Source organism: Rhinichthys klamathensis, unplaced genomic scaffold (assembly GCF_029890125.1).
Source record: "Rhinichthys klamathensis goyatoka isolate OS25496 unplaced genomic scaffold, OSU_Roscu_1.1 h1tg000015l_1, whole genome shotgun sequence".
NCBI classification, from domain to species: domain Eukaryota; kingdom Metazoa; phylum Chordata; class Actinopteri; order Cypriniformes; family Leuciscidae; genus Rhinichthys; species Rhinichthys klamathensis.
Window position 1 is genome coordinate 2,377,501 of NW_026606567.1, and position 24,545 is coordinate 2,402,045.

At 40.8% G+C, this 24,545-nt stretch overlaps 1 protein-coding gene across 2 annotated transcripts in view; it reads left to right on the plus strand.

Moving 5' to 3' along the window:
- adgrl1a (adhesion G protein-coupled receptor L1a) overlaps window positions 1-24,545 on the plus strand; it is a 195,112-nt gene that overhangs the window by 136,408 nt on the left and 34,159 nt on the right. For both annotated transcript variants that reach the window (XM_056232578.1, XM_056232568.1), the window contains exons 5-8: window positions 19,239-19,446; window positions 19,778-20,042; window positions 20,215-20,542; window positions 21,113-21,415. In XM_056232578.1, the coding sequence (XP_056088553.1) occupies window positions 19,239-19,446; window positions 19,778-20,042; window positions 20,215-20,542; window positions 21,113-21,415 (1,104 nt within the window). The remainder of the gene's footprint in view (window positions 1-19,238; window positions 19,447-19,777; window positions 20,043-20,214; window positions 20,543-21,112; window positions 21,416-24,545) is intronic.

Sequence of the window (24,545 nt, forward strand, 5' to 3'; positions counted from 1 at the left end):
TTAGGGTGAGGATATTTCTGTTTCAGTTTTACATGAAAATACTAGCAACAAATGATGAGGCGATTTCATGACATTTGGTTTAATCTGTTATGTTCTGCTGAAGCAGACTCAACACTATGCTACTGTAAAATACACTGTCAGTATATTTTACATTACTGAAGTGTCACAATATATATATATATATATGAATTTGTGGCCTATAAATTTAATGAATCGGTCAAAATGACTAATTCGAAGCGAACTGAGAACTGGCTCTGTATTATGTGTACTATGTAGTGTTGTTATTGAGTGGTTGCTCATATCATATGACAACATGTAGATACATTTTCCATTTAAAACAAGATTTTCCTACCGTTCAAAAGTTTGGGGTTGGTAAGAGTTATTGTTTTTTTAACTCAAAGCTGAATTTTCAGCATCATTACTCTAGTCTTCAGTGTCACATGATCCTTCAGAAATAATTCTAATAAGTTGATTTGATGCTCTAGAAACATTATTATTATCAATGTTGAAAACATTGTGCTGCTTCATCCTGAAAGAAAAATTCGGGATTCTTAACAGCATAGTATATTTTTTGTAACATTATAAATATCTTTACTTTCACTTTTGATCTATTAAATGTGTCATTTCTGAATAAAACTATTAATCTCTTTAAATAAACATTTTACTGACCCCAAACTGATGTTTAGTAGGACGGCCAGCTGGTCTCCCAGTCTGACAGCTAAAAAAATAAATAAAGAGATCACCTCTTAAACCAGCTTAAGCTTTTTATTCTCAGCAGGGTTGTTGTTTTGTACCAAAAGTACTAAAAGAGCTGCTAATAGAATCATTATGGAACAAGAATCATTAAATGGAATCTCTAAGTAACTTTAATTCCTTTTGATTCCCATTCTTAGTCCCCTTCTCTTCATTTCTCAAATGGTGTGAGTGAGTTAGACAGTGACGACTGGCCGCTGCCTTTTATACAGACAGTGTAACTGTGTCTGTATGTGTGAGATCACTTCAAAGACCTCAACTTCAGAACCTTAAACCCTCACAGGCTCAGAAAAGAGAGTCTCTTCCCATTTCTTTTCTTCACTGATCGCTCCATCCCTCTCTCCCCTGAGACCCCCCCTCTTCAGATACTCCAGTTTGTCTTTTAGGAGACACAATGGGTCTCTGGGGGGGGGAAGACGCTGAGCTTCACACGCTGCTTGCGTGTTGCCGGCTACACGTTAGCGGTTGCCTTAGCGCTTATGTGTGTCAGCCACGGGTACAGGCTAACACTGCTAGCACATCCAGATCAGCGAGACAGACAAGCTGTCACTCACTGTCACACACTGCCTGTCTCTCTGTCATACAAACCAATGCTGTTCGCTTCACACATACGAACACACTCCGCCCAGAAAAACAATGCAATAGCCGAACGTGTAGTAATTCTGTATTCTGTGCAAACACAAGTGAGGAGAAGTACTGCTGGAGATTTCAGCTAAAACCAGCATCAGATGGTTTAATGTGCTTTGTAATTGGTCATTGATGGTCAATATGTGATCTAAACTGGAGTAGATGGTTGATTAGATACAAGCTAACAGGGCTGAGGTTATAGGCTCAAATTGTTTGTCAAAAGTCTGGCTACACGAGTGTAGGATTAATACTGTTGAACTAAATTCGTTCTACGGTCTATTATAGTACTGCCAACTATTTCAGATAAACCCCGCCCTATTTGGAATGTAAAATGGTCACTTTATGTGCCGTTCAAACAATTTCTTCCTGTATAGAGATGCAGTCACATTTACTGTTAACACAGCAAATTTTCGTGAGCGAAACCCAGTCATTTCAATAGGAATCCATGTAATCGGTATAAATATTTCCCCGCACAGACTTCGCAGAGTGTTCAAGTTGATCACACAGATTTGCTTGTAAACTTTCAGTGACTGTACCTTAAGTAGGTCATAATAAGCTGCCAAATGTATCAGCATTTACGCTGATAGTCAAAATTCCTGCTTTGTGAGACTTGGCTAAGCTTAGATGACCTCTTACCAGCAACAAACCATCTACCATTTTCCAAAAACCAGACTGACCACCTCAAACTTGTTTGACCTGTATTTTTGGGTTTTTTTTTTTTTTACCAGCACGCAGTGGAAACAAAATGTTCCTCTGTTCTGCTTCCCTCTGTCTTTCTCCATCTATTTTTTTTTTACGTACTATAATGGCCTCTCTCCTCCTCCCAGCCTGTTTCTGGTTCTCAGAAATGTAGCTCTGCCAAGCCGCATGGTCCCACGGACCGTAATCAGTGATTGGCAGCTGGATCTTGATGGATTCAGTGAGTAGAAGCGATAAGTGGTCAAGCTCTATGAGAGAGAAAGAATAGCTCGCTCACCGGATCCCAGCTGAGCCAGGACTAGCCCCTTTAGGTTCAGAGAGAAATCACCCATTCCTTTTCAACCATTTTCCTTCTCTCTCTTTCTCTCTTCTTCATCACTGCATCAATCTGTCTTTTTTAACTCTTTTTTTCCTCCTTACAGCTGCAGAAGACTCCAGTGAATATGTTCAAAATGGCATACTAGCATATATCTTACTGCACAGTATATACTACATAGGCCTATATACAAATATAGTATGCACACAGCTTGCAGTATGCAATGATGATCATTTCAAACCTTAGCACACTAAATCATTGTCACGATTATGTTATGAGTGGCATACAATGATCAGCTTGAAAATAATTCATTAATACAATAAAATATTATTTGACAGTCTGATAAAAAATTAGAAGATTGTTTTTTTGTTTTGTTTTTTAAATGAAGACTACTACTACACAAGTTTATGCCATTGTTCTCTAACACCAACTTTATGCTTTATGAATTGCAGCCTGACACATTTCGCAATGCATTACAAATTAAATTGATTTTATTTACTAGAAGTGTTTGTGTAACCGATCCTACTTGACCCGCTCCGATTGGGATTCGAAACGGGGTCTCCAGCGTTGGTGGTGGGCGTGCTAACTGCGTAGCCTCTAGCGTGCCTTTTGAGGCCAGGGGAGTGAGGTTTACATGCACAGCTCTTTCTGGCCTGCGTCTATTACACTCACCCCCCTAAGCCTCACTCCCATACGGGTCACGGCACCAAATATTACCAGTCCTACTCGACCCACTCCGAGTGGGATTCAAACCGGGGTCTTCAGCGTTGAAGACGGGCATGCTAACAAGGACGCAGCCTTTAGTGTCAGTCGCTAGCATGCCTCTTGGGGGCCGGGGGTGAGAATTACATGCACAGCTCTTACTGGCCTACGTCCGTTACACTCCCCCCACCTGGGTCACAGCACCAAATATAACCAGTTCTACTCGACCCGCTCCGAGTGGGATTCGAACCAGAGTCTCCAGCGTTGGAGGTGGGCGCGCTAACAAGGATGCTGAAGACCTCATCTACTGACGTCAATTGTCAATCGCTATCGCACCATTTTGGGCCTAAACATATTTCGCTATAACACAACCTTGTAGCAGTGCTAAGAACTTGCGTTGCGTTATGAATTATAGCTTGAGACATTTCGCAATGCGTGGCAAATGAAATAGAACTTGTGTACTAGAAGCATTTGCATTCACATACTAGACCTAAAAATGCTCGTTATAACACAAACTTGTGGCAGTGTTAAGAACCTTTGTTGCATTATAAATTAGGGGCCTGACACATTTTGCTATGTGTGACAAATGAAATAGAATGTGCGTACAGGAAGCAGTTGCATTCACATACTTGTGCATTGTACTTTTTGGGCCTAAAAACGGAAGTCCAGTTCATTGCATTATTGAATACATTATAGCACACAATGTGCTCTGTTGCACACTCTTTGGCAAATGAACCAGGACATCCAGGTACTTCAAGTGTAAATTTGCATACTGCACACAGTGTGCATACTGCATACTGCAAAGCTAGTATGAGTACTATGCCATTTCGAACATACCTAATGTTCTCTCTCACAGCAGCCCAAAGATGCAGAAGTGCGGATAGAGGAAAGACAGACGGATGGAGGGGAGAGGGGGCAATGGAGGGGAAGCGAAGGGGGGCGGGGTCCGTGTGACTGGGGGAAGTGTACGTGTGTCATGTGACAGGAAGAATGTAAGGGGTTTCACGAAACTTTGTGAAAGCAGTTGAGGCCATTCTCCCCTCTCATTACTCACTCGAGTCATCCTCTCTGTAAAGAGCCTACATCACACTGACAGAATGCCATGATTTGAGAAAGGATAGCCTTTTATTTAATCTCAATTTTCTCTTTTTTCCTGCACCTGTTTTTCTTTCATTATCTTCACTCTCTCTCTCTCTCTCTTTCGCTCTTTCTTTTGCTCTCCCTGTCTTCTCTCTCTTTTTTTCCGATGCTTGAATAGAAGTGGACCAAAAAGGTAAAGACCACAATGAACATAAAAACCACAGCTCGCTCCGCCCGCCCTCCTCCTCCTCCCCTTCCTCTTCCGTTTCCTTTCCTTCCCTCATCCCCTTCTCCTAACCCAGCACCTTGTGTAGTGCTCATGTTTGATGTTTATATCCCTCCTTCTCTCTTTCTCTCTCTCTCTATTGTTTTCTCTCTTTCTTTTTTCTGGCTTATAACCGAACCTCCTTCCAGATTTGGTTCTTGTTTCAGATAACACAGACACGCGCCATCATATGTACGGTCCTGCATACACGCACTAATCCCTGTGCACAGAAGACCTCATGCATGCATATCGAACGCGCACGCACGCAACTCTCACTTGAGGAAAAACAGCAGAACTCCACCAGCTGTCCTGCTAAAAGTTCCAATTAAGTCTATTTGAGAAATTAATAACCATCCTTTAATCTGATCACTTCTACCCAAGGGGAAACACGCTCTCCGACTAAATGCGGCACATGTACGCGTGCACGCGCTCTATTAATTCTCGCTCGCGCGCACTCGCACAAGCCACTTTACGTCGAGCGTTTCTCCATTCTACTTTTCTGTTGGACAGGAAGTCATTTCTCCCACTAAACCCATATCCTCAGCCGACACGCACACCCATCTGTGCAATTCCACCCTCTCTCATGCACCATCATTTATTCATTCCTCTATTGTTTGCGATTAATTTTGTATCTGTCCTTCCAGATCCAAAGCGACTCCTCCATACAGTTTGAGACCTTTTTGTTTTTTTTCTTCCAGACCCTTTGTTTTTTTTTTGTCTTCCTTCCTTCCTTCAGGATAACCCCTATGTTTTGTCTGTATGTTATTTTGGATTAGAGTAACGATTTGTAGAGCTGGTAACTGCCCGACCCCCTGCCAAATGCTCTCTCCCATTTCCAGGTGCTTCAATGTCTCTCTTTACAAGCTTTCTCTTTTTCGCCATGTCACATTCTTTCTCTTTTTTTCATCTGGATTATGGTTCCTCTCCTCTCGGTTTATATCCTTCCAAATTATCATGTGTTCATCACAAGCAGCCACAGGTTTTCTGAGCCTACCTCAGACACTCCCTCCTCTCTAATTTGTTGTCTGCCAGTGGCGTCATTCTTCTTTTTAATCCCTTCTGTTTTGTTGTCTGCTCTTGGACGCTGCTCAGTAGCGTCTGTAGCAGTCACAGACTCCCTCCCTGTGGTGTGTCCGCACGTGTCCAAAGGGGAGGGTACGGCGACAGTTGGCGTCTCTGTAAGATGGCTGCTTTGTTAGGCAGAGCCGGTTCCACTCACACGGCCTCTCTCTGTGGTGCCAATCACCTCGCAGCTTGATTCAGTTTAGCCAGCCAATCACGGAGATTCGGGGCTTCTGTACTTGATCCTCTTGCCAATCTCCTGAGGACTCAGTTTCAAACTTTTACAAGACTTGAACCGAGCTTGAACCAGGCATAATTCAGCCCCATATCATCTACAGCTGGCTATACGATTTGAACAATCTGTTCCAAACCCTAGTGAGCTGTATCTGCTAAGGTCTCCACATAGGCAGCAACTGTAGTAGTACATCACAGTCTTGAACATGATTTGCTGCTTGCTATTGTAAGTCAATTGCAGGTGCTATTAGGAGGGTATATACAGTATCAGGGATGGGAAATGTCGGTCCTGGAGTGCTGCTCTCCTGCACAGTTTTTCTGCAACCCTAATCAAAAACACCTAAACAAGCTAATCAATGTCTTTAGGATTATGAAGGCCAAAGCCACATGAAGGCAAGGCTGCAACCTTAGCCGGAAAAAAGTGTAACCCCTGCTAACGCTGCGGGAAGGAAGGAGACAAGAGCCCTTTTTTTTATGAATGTCAATGGAGGAGAGCATTCACTATGCTGAATAAACTGCTTTTGTGGAAAAATGGCTTATCATTTAGAATCGACAGCCCATCAGATAATCTTCAACATGTTTGGTCTTAAATAAATGCTGTTTTATAAGAGAAGTCACGGTCAATTGTGCGACAGGTATGATTCAGTTTACGGCACTTCTCATTCATTTCTATGGTATCCGCAAACAGTGATTGACTGTCGCACAACTCCGAACGAAATTCTCTGACGTCAAGGCTGTAATGTGATTGGTTATCATGGCACATGTGATCCAAGTTAGCCGTTACGCTTTCACCAATGGTAAAGCCAGAGACCCTTGTATCTCCCAATAATAAGACCATCTCTGCTAAGGCTACAGGCAGGTGAATTGGAGCTAAACTCTGCAGGACAGCGGCACTCCAGGACAGATATATCCATTCTAAAGAGAATGTCATAGGTACCTTAAAGGGTTAGTTCACCCAAAAATAAAAAATATCCCATAATTTATTCACCCTCAAGCCATCCTAGGTGTATATGACTTTCTTCTTTCAGCCAAACACAATCTGAGTTATATTAAAAATATCCTGGCTTTAAAATGGGAGTGAATGGTACTATTTTACCATTCATTTTTATTTTTACAGAGAAATGTCAGAGGAGCTTGAGTTTGTTGCCCAGCCCTATTTGTTTGATCCGTGAGAGGCGTCTACTCTCTCCTAAGATTACGCTACTCCTACATCCTATGTCATACGTCAGGTCATAGTTCACTCTTCCTCCGGAACTCGATTCACGTAAGGCCGTCACCTGAAGCCAAGTGATTATAGTTTATACTGTAAAGTTATAAATAGGGATATTTTTCTTACAAAAAGTAGCCGTTTTGCTTCAGTAGGACTTTATTAACCCCCTGGAGCCGTATGGATTACTTTATGGATGCGCTTTTTTGGGCTTCAAAATCCATATTACCATTCACTCCCATTATAAAGCTTGGAAAAGCCAGGATATTTTTAATATAACTCTGATTGTGTTTGGCTGAAAGAAGAAAGTCATACCTAGGATGGCTTGAGGGTGAGTAAATTATGGGATCATTTTTGGATGAACTAACCCTTTAAAATAATCCTACCGACCCCAAACTTTTGAACATTTGAGTCAGCTAACAAAAAGTTTGCATTCTGTGTTTTGAGCCAAGAGGTCAATTTATGACTTTGGAACCTCTGTTGGTTAAATGCGTTTTTGTTATACGAATTAACTTGAACTTTAGTTTGCATTCCCACTCACCACATATGAATGGAAATTAACATGAAGTCCAGTGTGGTTGTACATTAACACTCACTCACACATACTATGCAAATATTACTTGAGACTTTCACAGACCTACAAAGTTTACCATTAGCATGTTTGCTTAGCTAATGACTCAATACTCCAGTGAACAAAAAATACACATAGTCTATTTAATACTTTTCAGTTCTATAACTGTATTTATTATTCAGGTCTCTGAGTTACTCGACTCTGATTTGTGAATTGTGATATACTGTGGTCAACTATTTTTATGCAATTATGCTAATCTGAAATATTGACTTGCACCAGGCAACTGATTTCCTACATAGCTGTGCTAGTTTTGTCTCTCGTAGCACTTTGCAGTCAATACTTAAAGTCCATTTATTGATGTATTTGTAAAGTGTAATATGCTGAATAATACACAGTTAGCCAGTCGTTATCACAAAATAAACCCTCAGGAGGACCCTGACACAATTGACATTTCTTTTGAATTTTCCCAAAGCTCATTGTAATGAATTCTGGTATTTACATGTGCAATTTACACAGCCAAAATGATGCCTACAAATGTAGTCTAGATAGATAGCTCACCTAGGGTTTGGACTGAGCAAATCTGTTACTTGCTGCCCATATTTTTTTCGGCCCTTTACATGTGTATTTTCCTGACTGCACCATTCAGAAACACATGTGTGTGTGTTTGTGCACCCTGTTCTGTCTCTGTTTTTGTGGGAATGAGTACTAAACCTGTTCTGAAAGCTGCACCTCAGTGTGAATCTTCCACTCCGCTGACGCTGACATCAGTTTACACATCTTCGATGTCAGCCCTCCATTTTGTTTCCTCCCCATGGTGCTGTTGGCGAGTGTTGTGAGAGTTCTGCCCTACATTTCAGAGTGTTCTTACCTGCAATCATGCCACAGCGGACAGCCGGCCCCCCCTCCTTTCCCTTCTTCCGCCGCTTTATCTGTACTCTCGCTCTGCTGCTAATTATTTTCTCTGTCCTCTATCTATTTCATTAACAGTTAACAATTATTTTCATTAACAACATTGTCTTGAACACCCACCCGCCCAGTCTTTGTTTATTAACACTCGTTGGTTTAAGGATCGATTAATTGTCTGATTATGGAGTCATGGGAAGTGCCTCGATGCTGTTGTGCTCAGGGTTTGTCTTTGTTTGAGACACATACACACACGCACACACACACTTTTTTCTCTTCTCTTGGCTAGTGTTAAAGGGATAGTTCAGGTAAAAATAAAAAGAAGTTATCTAGCAGAATCTCCAAGCTTCTCTTCTCCATAAGAAACTCAATGGTGACCACGGCTTTCCATTGGACCCCATTCACTTTCATTGTATGGAAAAAGCAGCCTGGACATTTTGCTAAACATCTTCTTTTATGTTCCAGGTTTTGGATTTATTTATTTTAGTGCTGGGCAACGATTAATCGCTTGTGTTTACATTATATATGTGTGTACTGTGGATAATTATTTTGTATATATAAATACACACATATGCATGTATATATTTAAGAAATATTTGCATATACTGTATTATATTTATACATTATTTATATTATATATATAAAAATATATATTTTATATATAAATAACACAATTTTCTTAAATATATTCACGCACGTGTATATTTATATATACAAAATAATTATACACCGTACAGACACATTATGTAAACACAAACTTTTATTTTGGATGCGATTAATCGTTGCCCAGCACTCGTTTATTTATTTCAGTTACTGAAAATTAGTTTTAATAGTTTTACTTTTAGTTTAGGATAACCACTGGTTTCAACACGGTGATTAAATGATCACAGAATTTAGATTTTTGGGTGAACTATCCCTTTCATAACATATCAAGTATGATCCACGCACACACTTTGTCTCACAAACTGGGCAGCCGCTCGTCTGGGCAGTAATGGAGATAGGAGATTGTCTGTGCGCGCTTGTGCTTGTGCATTGTTAAAGCTAAAGAGCCAAAGCGTACGCAGGTGGTCATGAATTTCAATGAGTGTGTAATGTGATGTAATTCAGATACAGATAGACTGTTCTGGACTGACAGCACTGCTGTGAGAACAGACTCAGGGGACAGAACGCAAAACCTGCAGAAAATATAATTATCTTAGTATAAAAAAAAACATTACACCTATGAAAAATCCTTTGTAATGATAGGTTACCAACATTTGTGTCCTGGCATTGTGTTGACGATTGTACACAGGCATTTAAATTTAATTAAAACTGACATAGACGGGCTTTATACAGTAAGCCTATGTGTGTGTGTTTTTGAAGGATGTGGATGTTATTGAGGTGTGTGTATGTTTTAGCGTGTATCTGTGTTTGCGTGTACATGTACGTGGAATAAACGTAGCACATGTTTCTGTCTTGCTGCTAACCTCTTGCTGTCCAGGACACAATCTTGGAGCCCTTCTAGCCCTTTATCAAATTAACTCAATCCTAATTCTCATTTCACAGGAATAACCTTTGACCCTTCGCCTTTTTCCATCCCTCTCTCTCTGCTTCCAAGCACACAGCAACACTTCTTACAACCTTTAACTGTCTTTCTCTCTTTCTCGCTCACATTCAGATGCACAAAACGGCAGTGTTTTACACCTACCTCTCTGTCTACATCTGTCTCTCTCTCTCTTAAAAACACACACTGATGCTCATCCACATTCTTAACGCATCACTGCTGACGTAGAAAATAATTCAGATTTGAAGGGGATGCCCAGTGCCACACAGAGCTCTGCCCCCTGTTGGCAGCACTTTTGTACCTGCCAGTAACAGGTGTAGGATTCAATTAAGCAGCATGTTCTCAGCAGTGAGGCCAGACAGTTAGACGCCACTGCGGGAAGGCCTGGAGGAGCCCTGACTCTCACACACACACGCACACACACCTGACTACACGCAGTAGTGGATGTAGTACTGTACATTTTTTTTCCTCCTTCCTTTGTAGATTGTGCCTTAGCCAAAGCTGATTTTCACTCTCATTTTTTTTTTAGACTCAAATATTATTTATAAACAATTAGGTCTATTCATAATATTTATAAGTTAAATAATTCATGTATCAGAGGCTGGCCATCCTGCCCAGAGTGCTGAGGTGACTTTTAAGTAATGTGTCAATAAAGTATAAACTTTGCCTCAGGTGTTTCTCCTAAATTAAGAAAGAACATTTGAGGCAATTATTGACACACAGTAAGAGTTCAGATCTATTTAGATATAATGTGGAAAGCTTGGCTCAGATATTTTAGTCTTAGAAGAATATTGAGATGTCTTACTGGAGGAAAATTTCACTGCTCAAAGGATGCTCTTTCATGCCTCAGGAGTGTATTAACATGTCTATAGTGGAGGTATTGAAAAATATGTGACGAGTTGATATTGAGTTCATATCTGGTTGCTATATCAGATATTGCTGACATAAGAAAGTTTTATTTCTGAGAGGTCATGTTTCTGAGGGACTTGTTAGGGATAGTTCACCCAAAAATAAAACGCACCCTCATTTCATTCCAAAAACTGTACAACGATATTCTGTGTAACATAAATTGGAAATCAAAAAAACTGTTTGATATTTTTCTAAATATCTTCTGGAACTAAATGATGATAGAATTTTCACTTTTTGATTAAGTTAGTTATGTATTGATTTAATTTCCGAGGTTTCTTCTAGAATAACAGACATAAATGAGACAATTGTTCATAAACAGTATCAGTATAAAGCTAAAAATTAACGTGGATAACTTTCAGATATTGGATCAGAAATGTTTGGATTCATATTTATTTTACTTTGGTGTCTGAGCACAGTTTGAGACATTATTGAGATGTCTGAACTGTATAAGCTATGGACACATGAGATTTCTGAGGTCTTTTGTTCAAGTGAAAAGTCGAATCCCTAAACAGATGTCTCCATTTCATCTAATTACTTTCTAGGACAGTGTTTCTAAACTGGTGGGTCGCAAGATGTTTTGAGTGGGTCGTGGAAAGTGTGCAGTCAAAGAAACAACAACATCAACAAAACGTAATTCTAAATGTTTGTTCTGAATCGAGACTTTTATTTTGAAAGACATGCGTGAAAGCTGTTAACTCTTCTTATTTTATTTTATTTTTATTTATTTTTTTGAGTAACTGAACTGTGCCTTTAATTTTTTTTTCTGTTGACTCTTCTGTCAGATGCATTTTAAGTAAAGAGTGCCTGAGAAAAACATGTTGTCCTGATTCAGCATCTGCGCCCAGATTAGATGTTTTCAGGCTATTTGTCAGTGTCATTATTCTAATGTCATTTTCTTAATGTGTTACTAAATAAAAAGTCATTAAAATGTACTTTCCTGTCCAGTCAGATGTTAAACTGTGCTTGTAGTGCACTCTTCAATATACGTATAAAGAGCAAAAGAAAATACAAGCATGCAACAACATAGTTACATTCTCAATTAGTAAGTCATGAAATTACCAAAAAGTACCAATTATTAAAGGTACAATGTGTAAGAATTTTGTATCAAAATATCCAAAAAACACTTGCACAGTGTTATATATTTCTTTCAATTGTGTACTTACATTATCTTAAATGTTTCCAAGAATTTGTAAATTCAGAGAAATTCACAATTTTAAATAGTGCCCGTCCCTTGTCACGTGTCGCCTGTCAATGACAATTGTCAATATCCGCGTTATCCCTTTTTTCTGCTTTTACTGCCATAGTAACCATGGCGACAGACGTGGACAACTGCCTAACGTCTAGCGGCACGCTGTTGTTGTTTCGGTCAAACATTATGGACCATGGCAAGCAGACTTTGGGACAAAAGGGGAAATAAAACGAGGATCAATATCGGCGTGACGTTTTCACGATGCCGAGAGCTCCACGTCCGCGACTAACTTCAACTTGACAGAGTCAAGCCTGTATTCTCTTAGATGTACTCATGTACTCTCGCTCTTGCATGTACTTTAATAGACAGGTGAGCCGTTTGGAGATATTTTAAAGGGGTCATATAATGCCATTTTTGTACAAGCTAATATGAGTCTTTAGGGTCTAAATTAAAAGTTTGTAATATACTTTAATTAAAAATTCTCATTAGTATTGTAAGAAAACACTTATTTTACCTGGTCAAAAACAGCTCTGTTTTCAGCACGCCGTTTCAGTGCATATGACTTTAAATGATAATGAGCTTTGCTCACCCCGCCTCTCTGTTCTGTGTGTACACCGTTTGTAACACAATAACACAAAAACCATAACGCGTTGTTCAGTATAAACGTGGGATTATGAATTATATTGAGAATGTCGTACATAGAAAACATGCCGTAATGTACCCTAAGTGTAAACCTTAGACGCATTTATTGTGAAGCGTGCAGCTAGCGATTTGCAAAGATTAATATAAAGATTAATATAAAGATTAATAAAACGTTACATTCACTTCAGTTCTTCTGGAGGTTCAGCAGGAACACAAATAGTTGGTACCGATCCTTTATTCAGGAGCAGCTTCTTAGCAAAACCCGCTTTATACTGACCCTCGTTTATAAAGCAGTCTGGTGTGTGAAATGATTCGCGCAAACATGAAAGCATTGACGTTGCTCGTGGGGAATATTCCCTTCGAAAACAAAACTCAGCCACTGCGTCTTCAGCGGATCGGATTTAGGAACATTAAAATGACTGCTGTGTTCGTTATTACACCCAAGAACAGAACACCACAATCGCTTAGACGCCATTCTGCTCATAGACAGTGCTCCAGCATATCAACAATGACCGCGCCGGTCCGCGTGGACTATGATTGACAGCTCGCTCACGAGCGAGGGCGGGTCTGTGTTGAAACGCTGCTGTCAATCAACAATCGTGGGAGGGGCTTCCGACCGTGTGACGTCACACGGTCGAACGGCTCGATTTGAGGCAGGGGAAAACATAGAAGGAGATTAAAAAAAAACAATGGATGGATTTTTATCATTTTATGATGGTTGTGTACAGGCACTGCCAACACACATTTCAGTACAATCAACTTGTAAAAGTGCATGTACCATTATATGACCCCTTTAAGATAAGCGATGATGATAAAAGTAGAGCAGACTGCAAACTATGCTCTGCTAAATTGTCAAGAGGAGGGGTGAGAAATAGCTCCTTTAACACAAGCAATTTGATTATACAAGTTTTTATTTACTTTCTTTCAGTCAGAAAATGAAAAACATCTGATGAAAATAAAACATTGTTAGAAGAACTGTATGGTATTAATAAGTACTCATATCGGTACTTGGTATCGGCAAGTAAGTACTTAATATACTTACTAAGTAAGTAAGTAATGTAAGTACTTGTACTTGTACTTGGTCTGAAAAAAAGTGGTATCGGTGCATCCCTAGTGTAGACCAAGTGAAACAGTGCTGCGTTACCTCACAATTTTAATTTGTTACATAAACTGACCCATATGTTCGGTAGAATGAAATGTCCTCATTCCTTTATATCCTTGGGACTCGCATGTGGCGCTGATATCTGTCTCTCATTAGCAATCGCGACTTCCTTCATACCACAGTCATGTTAAAAAACATGAATGTATTCCCTTATCCATAAACATTATTTCCCATAAACATTATTAGATCCATCGGCATGACGACAAGTTCCATAATTCCGCTTATCCACTGCGTCATCAATGACAATCGAGGTTAGCGACCCCTAGCTGCGAAAAAAATTACATATTGTAGCTTCAATGTAACGGGGACTTCGTGTGTTAGCTGGGAAGGATTTGCATGTGGGTATCATGTTCTATTCACTTTTCCAAAATACCTCTTTATTTTCACTTTGTATTATTTTGTATGTTTTTAAATGACTTTAGTGGCTCATACCAATTTACTAACTTTATAGGATTTACAAAGTTTGGGACTGTTTGGCCTACTTAATAGCCTTACCTTATACTGTTTATTCATCAGTGTTAGTCATATTCTTACTGTTTATGTGTATGTTAAGTAAAGTGGGACGCTTTAGGAAGTAGGAATTAGATTTTTTTTTTTTTATTGTGTCACGACTTAATGACCATGGGAAAATGTGAGTCCCATGGCCAAACCAGTTGAGAACCACTGGACTAGGAGACAAAATTTAGATGATAAAGAGATGTCTTTTGTGATATGTCTTTCTGTCCTAAGGGTGGATATACGGAAAAGAAAAGGTGACTATGAAAACAACTATAATTTTAATAATAGTTTTGTCTATAGGTAAAAAATCTCTAGCACTATTGAACGACAGCACACAGAAGCCCAGCCCAGGTTGGGTCTTTTGGTGTTTCATAGAGATGTAGGTGCTAATTCTCTTCTTACTCAGGGTTTAAACAGTAGGGAGTTGGTTTCAGTCCTATACCAGGACATTATTTTTGCAGTGAACACCACAAGATATCGAGGTGAGAGCGGTAAAGTGACCTCAGCCTGGTGTAGATTGACAAGGATAATTGCACACTGTATGTTGGTCATTTTTCCAATAGTTTGGTATAGGATTGTGTTAAAATTCTTGTTTAAGAAAGAGAGCGAACCAGAGCTCAGTATACAGTAGGGAACTGAGCTGCCAGAGAGCACAGGTCGGGTTTAATGAATTCTCTCAGGTCACACTGTGTGTGTGGGAGTGTGTGTTTCTGTGGACTGAAAAGTCCCACACATACACACTCATTCCTATCTCGAGCCTCTGTAATTATCATATTCACCAAATTAAGCCCTTTGTTACATCCATAATAAAAGAAATAAAGAAGCTCTAGTCTAGAAAGACATCTAGAAAGAGAGAGCCAAAGCCTTAATCTTAAATTAGAGCATGCTTAGCTGTTTGTGGATAGCAATCGCTTGAACGTTGACAGCACAGCAGCTGGAGTCGGTGCAGGGCGTGTGTGTGTGTGTGTGTGGGTGAGTTGCTTGTATCACCCTCCATGTAGTTGAGCAGACACTTGGACAGGCCTCCGGGAGCTTTTCTCTGTGTAACCTAGATTACAGCCCATGGCATTAATACTGCATAAAGAAAGCTTTAACCCTGTGACACGGTATGGAGTTTTCAACCCGATGTGCTAGGCTCAAATATTACTTCCTCCATAGACTGACTCACTGTCTATATAGGAACGACCCTTCTTAGCCTGTTCTGTTCAATGACTGTTTGAGGAAAGCGTGTGCTTGTGTGTGTATGATGTTGCATTTGTCCCAATTTCCTTTGAAACTGAGGGTATTCGTTCTTTGTTTTATGGGTCACCCATATAGAACAGGTCAATATAGTGTGTTGCCGCTCCTCTCAGGAAGGCTCTGCCTCCCTGCTCTTAGATGAGTCTATTAATATGCTTTAGTTCAGAGACTCTGATTTGTTTGCCCCTCTTCAAAATTCTTCTTTTAAATTGGCATTTTTCAGTGACAAATGGTATTAGTAGTCTAAATACTGGTGTATGTAATAGGATTGTCTTTGTATTTTGATGAAAAGTTGTCAGACAGAGGTAGGGTGATCAGACGTCCCGAAAATTCGGGACAGTCCTGAAATCTAAGCTGTTGTCCCGAATCCCAAATCCGGCCCTAATTGTCCCGAAAATTATACTAAAGCAAAATCTTGAGTAGTTATTGTCTGATAAAAGATTAAAAACTGTCCGTGGAGGTTGAGTCGTCCTTAAGCCAGCTCCCGCCGGCTGCTCATTGGCTGCAGCATCTTTTTTGTTTCTTTTTTTGAAGTTCAACAAAGATACCGTAGGCGCGAATCTAGATATGCATTGATAAGCTCATTTTCATTCATTTGTTTTGTTGACATGGCTGGTGTACCGGAACCCCAACACGCCGCTAAAAAGCAAAAACGCCAATCTCATCTGGTCACCCTAGACAGAGGTGGTTTAAATTCCACTGTATTGGACCTGTAGAGAAAAAGTGGAATTTAAACCACCTTGCTGCTTAACACAAGCTGCTTTATGCTGGTTAGGTCTGGCATAGTGTTAGGATAAGTATAGGCATATTGTTTAACAGCAAAACTATGTTGATGAAGCTGGATGCTGGATTATAATCTTTCTGGTAAAGTTGATTGACCAAGATTGTGTAAACTAGCCTGTTATGATCACCAGAACATGTGTGAAAGTTGCAATCGTCATTTGTACACGACTTGCATTCTAATATTTGCCCAGTTTGACAGAACTTTGTGTTCAAGTAAATACCATCTTCAGACACTTTAAAGTTGAAGGCTGTTTATCATCTTGACCAAGATGGTCTACCAGTGCAAAAGCAGGTTCTCTGACCATCTAAACCAGTGTTTCCTAACCCTATTCCAAGAGGCACATCAACAGTACATGTTTTCGAACTCTTCCTAATCGACCACACCTGATTCAACTCATCAGCTACTTATAAACTCCAAGACCTGAAATGGATGGGTCAGATTAGACTTAGGCTAATGTGACAAAATGTGTACTGTCGATGTGACTTCAAGAACAGGGTTGAGAAACCCAATCTAAACTACCTTGATTAGCTTGGACCATAGCCATGCAGTTTACCAGTTGGTCAAACTATTCGTACAACATGATCTTTCTGGTTAATTTGACTGAGCGAGACAGTAATTCTGGTCAAGTTAGTTATGAAGCTTGGTGAGATTAGCACCAAAATGGTGAAGCTGTACTCGTTTTCTTAGCAAGGCATTTCTAAGAAGAGTTAGTGCTTATTTCTTCTACATTATGATTATGGGATTTTTTACTGCTCCTTCAGGATGAAGACTGCACTTGATAGGTTAAAAACTAATTTATCTTAACCTGAATGTATTTCTATAGCTATTGACCAAATTATAACAATTATCTGTAATGTGGTGTGCATGGATGTGTTTCCACTGTGTTCATGTGTATAATTTACTAATTTACCTTTCAGTCTGTCTTTCAGTTTCTCATTTTTGGTGTATATGTGTGTGATTGTGTAGCAACAGTAAGTACTGGCTGTCTGGGACACACATAGCCTATGGCAGGAAAACCCCACTAGCATATCCCCCACCCCCACCATCCACACATGCTCACAGCTGTCCCTTGTGACATCACAGTACTGATGATGTCTGCTTTCTTTTTCCATAGACACCCCCAGCTCCCTTTCCCCACACCCCCAAGCAGTAGCTATATTCTCTCAGGTCCAATGCCCTCTCAGTCTGAGAGTGAGAAACTGCGTCAGCCAGCTAATTCACACCAATCCCAGGTGAACGACCTTGTTCAGAGTACAGAGATACATATACAGATTGGTGTGTGTGTGCGTGTGTGTGTCTTGATCAAGTACTCCTAGCACATAAAAGTTGAGCACTGCAGTTGTTTTTGTACATGACTGGCATCCCAACATTCGTCCTTATTCAACATTAAATACACACACACAAAAAAAACAGTTTGACATTACAGCAGTCCTTTTTGTCAGAGCAAATACCAACTTTATACAGAGGCCCAGTCTCAAAGGGCACACTTAATGTGGCTTACATTAGTTTTCTATGGATAATAGAGTAATCCATTGGTCATTTTAGGTTTCAAAAGGGTCACAATGTGTGGTCCCTTTAAGACTGCTAGGTACCCTCAGTGCTTACTTTTGCAGAGCCTCCCTGCACTGGTGTGGACTTCCCAGTGCAATATTACCCAACAGCCCATGTGTTCACATATATATTTAAAGGGAGACTGCGGGTACCAATTGGGCTATTGATGTAAGAAAACACTGCTGGAAATTCAGTGACATACCAGTTGAAGGTGGACAGGCTGATTTGTTGCTGGATAAAGTGATCTACTAGGTCTAACTTCCTTGTTCAAGATGGTTTAAACCAGGTCCATTCGGTGATGGTGCATCTGCTGAATCAATGTTTTCCAACTCTGGTCATTTCCTCTCTAGTCCAAAACACCTGTTTCAACTCAGATCTTGGTAGTGACTCCAAGACCTGAAATAGTGTTAGATAAAGGTGACATCCGAAATGTGTACTGATCTGGATAATCCAGGACTATGGTTGGAAAACACTGCGCTAAACAATCTAGACCAGCTAATGACCATAAATTATGAACTTGGTCCAGCTTGAACAATTTGAAATCAGTTAGCATCAGAACCTGGTTTCCCTCCTGGTGGAACAGGCCAACAGACTTGCTGCAATTCCAATGTGGTTTACCAGCTCTGACCAGCTTGACAAAGATGGTCTAGCAGCTTGAAATAAGGTACACCAGTCAGAAGTCCAGCTATCAAACAGTCTATTCTAATTTAGACCGGTTAATGACCACAAATGATTGGTCGATCTTGAAACAATGTAAAACCAGTTACCATAAGAAGCTGGTGATTTTCCAGCAGGGAAGATGAAGTGGGTCAGGGTTTAAAAAAAAATATTCCCAGCAATATATGAGCACAAGCAGCCAGGATTGTGTCATCTCCCCTCACCAGCCTTTAGTCCAGTGTGCAGATACTTGACTAATGAACATTAACACTCTTTCATTAGAAGAATGGTCATTTATCTCATTTCCTCTCTCCCATTTCTCTCTTCCTCTTTCTTGCTGCCTCATTCTCTTTCATATTATCGTCCCTCATGGCCTCACACATACTCCCCTTCTTCCTTTATCCTCCATTTCTCCATTTGTCTTCCCATCAAATTTCTCCTCTTTTTAATCCTATCACACCATCATTCTGTGAATTCTTGCTGTCCCCTCCTTGTTATTTCATCTCTCCCTCTCTTTCTCTCCCTTTCTCTCTCACTTCTGCTCTCTCTCTCTCTCTCTCTCTCTCTCTCTCTCTCTCTCTCTCTCTCTCTCTCTCTCTCTCTCTCTCTCTCTCTCTCTCTCTCTCTCTCTCTCCACATCTCCAGTCTTTGTATGTCCTGGGACTCTATTAAGGGTGCAGGCAGCAAGTTTGCTGCAGGAGGCGGAGCATCAGTCGGGGGCATGGTGTAAGGATCCCCTGCAGTCTGGTGACCGTCTTTACGTCATGCCCTGGACTCCGTACCGCACAGACATGTTGTACGAGTATGCTTCATGGGAAGACTTCAAGCAGAATCGAGCCACAACCACCTACAAGTGAGTGAGGACAACAGCTTGGGTCTACAACCAATAACCATCCCTGTGTACAGCCTACAAAATAATGTTAAAAAAAAAAAAAAAACGTTCAGCAAAGTGCTTTTGTTGTTTAGAGTTCTTGGGTTCTTAAGAAGGGTTCTTGAGTGTCTTCTTGATTGTACATTATATATTGATTACTTTTCAGTTTAGCATATTGTTTTTCCATATCATTCCTTGACTAGTATAAGAATGTAGACTTCTGATTTCAGATCATGTTTATAAAACATGTCAGAAATTATTGAGTTTTTCATGTATGGCAAGTCATCTCAAATAACGCACTCTTCTCCCACAGGCTGCCAAATCGTGTGGATGGAACAGGTTTTGTCGTGTATGATGGTGCTGTTTTTTACAACAAGGAACGTACACGCAATATTGTGAAATACGACTTGCGCACACGTATCAAGAGTGGAGAAGCCATAGTCAATAATGCCAACTACCATGACACCTCACCATACCGCTGGGGGGGCAAGTCTGATATTGACCTAGCAGTGGATGAAAACGGTCTATGGGTCATCTACGCTACAGAGGCCAACAATGGACGATTGGTGGTCAGTCAGGTCAGTGTCACTGAACAGTCCAATTTAAGATATTGGATTTCAGCTGAGATCAGAATTTCGTTTACATTGTAGCTATCTTCCAATTTCCAGAACTGTGGAGTAATCAAATTGTTTTGTTGTATCCAACGAACACAATTAAAATCTGAATCCTTTCCATTTCACTGTTTTTCAGGTTAACCCTTACACCCTACGCTTCGAAGGAACCTGGGAAACTAGCTTCGATAAGCGACTGGCATCCAACGCCTTCATGGCGTGTGGTGTTTTGTATGCCGTGCGCTCTGTTTATCAGGATGATGACAGTGAAGCGGGTGGAGATCTGGTGCTGTACGCGTACAACACCAATCGAGGCCGGGAAGAGTCCGTCCACATTCCCTTCCCCAACCCCTACCAGTATGTGTCCTCTGTGGACTACAACCCAAGAGACAATCAACTTTACGTCTGGAATAACTACAATGTTGTGCGCTACCCCCTAGAGTTCGGGCCACCGGATCCCACTGCTGGTAAGTGACAGAGAAAGAGCGAGATCAGCGGGAGGCAGAGGCTAACAGACAGTTTGATCTGTTAAGTGTCAACGTTCTGTTAGTGTTCCCCTCTGTGTCTTCAATACATTGTCTTTATGGTTTAATTAGCTGTGGTCATTAGCGTTTTGTCAGATCAGAAAAAGATTTCTAATCAATTATTCATTCACATCTTCTCGCCATGAACATTCTCTGTCTGTCTTTCTTTCTCTATCTCTCTCACTCTATCTCTCGTTCTCCTCCTGTATTTCACGCTATCCAGTTCTCAGGGGAACTGTGTGAACATATAGTCATGCATTAAAGAATAGCAAATGCTCCTGCTGCTTTAGTTATATTCTTACCAACTTTCTCATAATCCTTTTACAAGACACATCAAACGTTTAGGATTTCTTTTCTTCTATTTCGTCTTCTTTTTTCATCTTCATCAAACATCTGCCGACATTCTCGCTGACTCCGTAGGTGTTCGGAATCTTCTTCTCGGCCTTTTACTCTCTTGTTGCCTCAGTTTCAATTTTCTTTGCATTCCCGTCTGTCGTTCTCTCTTGCTCTCAGGTCCTCTTGTCACCACCCAGATGAGCAGCAGCACCACCCCCGCAGCAAGACCCGTCACTTCCAGCTCCATCCCCTCAACCATACGACCACTTCCCCCCACCGCTCACCCGATAGGGGCCATCAACAAGGCGCCAGATTTGCGACCTATCACCGCCACCGTACCGGTGACGCGCAGACCCTTGCGCGTCCCACCCCAGGGCCCTGAGCTCCAAGTGTGCGAAGCCAGAGTATCCCGAGGGGTGCAGTGGCCCACCACCCAGAGGGGGGAGACCGTAGACAGACCGTGCCCTAAAGGATCACTGGGTGAGTAATAGATGATAGTGACTGTTTGTTGAGAGATTATAAGTGTAGGTGCTTTCACAAATGCAGCCCTTTCCATAAAATGAATGGCTTTTTCAGTTAGAGGTCATATGTGAGCAGAACATTTTGGGAAATACAGGTCTAGGAATTTCTTAGGATGTGAAGTATTAACATAAGTGTTGGAGTTCTGTTTCAATGGTGAGTGTGAACAAAGCCATAAAGTAAATAATTTGAGCATGTACAAGGTTATGATGCTCCAATTGTTAAACATCCTGTCTATACCGGACACAAGCAGCACATCAAAATTACATTTCTCTAATTATGTTCTATCCGGGCAAATGACATAAAGTTTAATTGCATTTTTCTGCGAAAATGCTGGATGTAGCCACAAAATCAGGTAACACTATTTCGATGGTCCATGTTACACATTCTACTATCTACAAGTAACTTTGCAACCACATGTCACCTAACTAACCTATTATTAGTTGACTGTCTGCTTAATATCTTCTAACACTTTATTTTGATGCTTCTCAACAGACATTAACTTTACAACTACATGTCAACTTATTCTACTTACCTGAAACCCTAACCCTACCCAAACAGTCTACTACAATCTACTAATACTCTAATGAGAGTTAGTTGACTTGTAGTTGGCAAGTTACTTACCGTTAGTATAATGTCTAAAGTTGACCATCAAATAAAGTGTTACCCAAAATCACAGCCTATCAGAACATATCTAATATACAGCTGTAGATAAACAGCTACTCTATGTGGAGCAGGTTTTTTGACCAAAATACTTGTTGCTGTGGGTGGGACAATCCAATGCGACATCACTTATCTCTTCTATGGCAATATCCTTGTTCTTGCCAGTTGTGACCTCGTCACTTCATTTCAAGTGACGAGGTCACAACTGGTAATAACACAGACTCAAATTGCCATAGAAGAAATGAGATTTATTGCTTGACACAAGGGATGGGTTTCGACCAAAATCCTCAAGGTATGAGTTATTTTACATCATTATAAATGTTTATATAACAATATAGTTATTTTTGCTGGAAATTCTATAAAAATATGGTTTCACCCACTGATAGTTGCATGGATATCTACCACGGTAAAAACATTACAGCAGAATGTCTCAGTGCTGTTTGATGTTTTAGCGTGTTGCACTTGATTACAACATGATGTAATGTCAGAAAGAATCACAGCTTTACAGGAAGGAAGGGCGCATGAGGTTTATGACATAAAGGTCACGCAATGTTTTTGGAGACGGCTTTTCAGAGAAGTGTTTATTTTGTTTGGTCTACTAGTATATTGTATATGTCAAGGTTTATGTACATATCTATGTGTATACGCCCATTTCTTTGTATGGAGAGTCTGCTTCCTTTTCCTCCTCAGCTCAATATTCTCTCCAGCTGGCAGGTCCTCTTGGGAGTCATAGATAAAAGGCAGTCCCTTGCAAATGAAAGAGTGATCTTCAAACTCAGCAAGGGTTATCCTTCCGAAACTGCCGATTTTAAAAAATGAGCCGCTAGACAGAGTACAGACGACAACAACCCCCCTCCTTCTCCATACAACCGCTGCATCAAATGCCTCTTTCTTGTCGTGGGAGAAAAGCGTCTCCTCCCTCTGTTAGCATCTCTCTCTCCTAGCCACCGACAGAATGCTGTCTTTCTTCTGTCACCTTTTTTTTCCATCACTGAAATGACAGACAAGTTAAATTAGCAGCGGCTTTAATTTGTGAATCCTGGCAGATCCTTCAAAGCCAATCTATAGTGGTTGAAGGAGTGGAGAGGAGAGAAAAGCAGACAGCAGCTGAGAGTGAGAGAGAGAGAAAGCGAGGGAAGGAAAACTCCCGGTGTCTCTGATCTTGCTGTAGCTGCTGTAGTGCTGCTTCACTCCTAGCTTTTCCTCTCTCTTTTTTCTCTTCCTCTCTCTCTCTTCTTTTGAGCTTTTTTGTGTTGTGGTTGCTGGAAAGGCCTGCCATTTGTTTGATCCCAGCATGTTGTCCTCTCTGTGAACTCGGCTAACTAAACAGTCCAACTTAACTGAAAATGAGGAGTGGCAGAAGGTGTCTCCCTCAAGGTGTTTTCTCAGCATTCAGAGGTGCTGATGGGATGGCTGTGCCTGGTGTGTGATCTTACACAAGTGTGTGCAAGAGTTTGCGATGGCGTTCATGTGTCAGCAAGCTCATTTCCACAGAAAAAAAAGGCTTTTTCGTGCAAGGTTTCACAGTGAAGCTCTGAGTAGCGCACTCGCTCTTTCTTACTTTCCACGGTAACTCAAGATTTATATTAAATAGTATGGGCCCTATCATACACCCGGCGCAATGCGGTGACAGGCGCGACGCAAGTGTTTTCTAGTTTTAGCCCGATGCAGTTATCTTTTTCACGTCCTGCGCCAAGTTGTTTAAATAGCAAATGCATTTGCGCCCATGGGCGTGCTGGTCTAAAAACGAGGTGTGTTCAGGCGCATTGTTGGCTCGTTGCTATTTTGAGGCAACTGAAATAGACTGCACCATTGACCAACAAAAACTTGGTCTAAAGTCAATGGCACAGTATTTTTCTTTGTTATTTAAAGGGCGCGTTAGTAATATGTGCCTATAGGCGGGTCCACAACACGCGTACACTCAGCTTATTACACACACAGGGACGCGCAGCAGCACACAAACATGCCAAATATTAAAAATAAAAGTATTACAATGTAAAAGATTAATATTGTGTACATAAAGATATGGTGGAATCTGGCTTGTCCAGTAGATGGTCCGCTTGCGTGCTTTAAAGCAACACTATGGAACTTTTCAACCTTCATAATATATTTCCAAGACCCTTGTGATGGTACATTGACTTACAATAGGTTAAATGACACGTCTGCCATAGCCTGACGTGGTCTGTATCGCTTTTTGTCGCACTATGTAACTTCGGGTTTCGGGTAGTAACCCGAGCACAAAAAGAACTACACAACTTGACAGCATTACGGCATACGTCACTTCCCCCACCACTTCCTCAAATTGTCTATGGCTATTGCAGACATCCCAAGTCTATAGCGTCTCCCTGATGCCCGCAAATTAGTTCAAATCTGCCGGAATCTAGCACGCGCATGCGAGACAGAACATACTGCGCGCATAACATACATA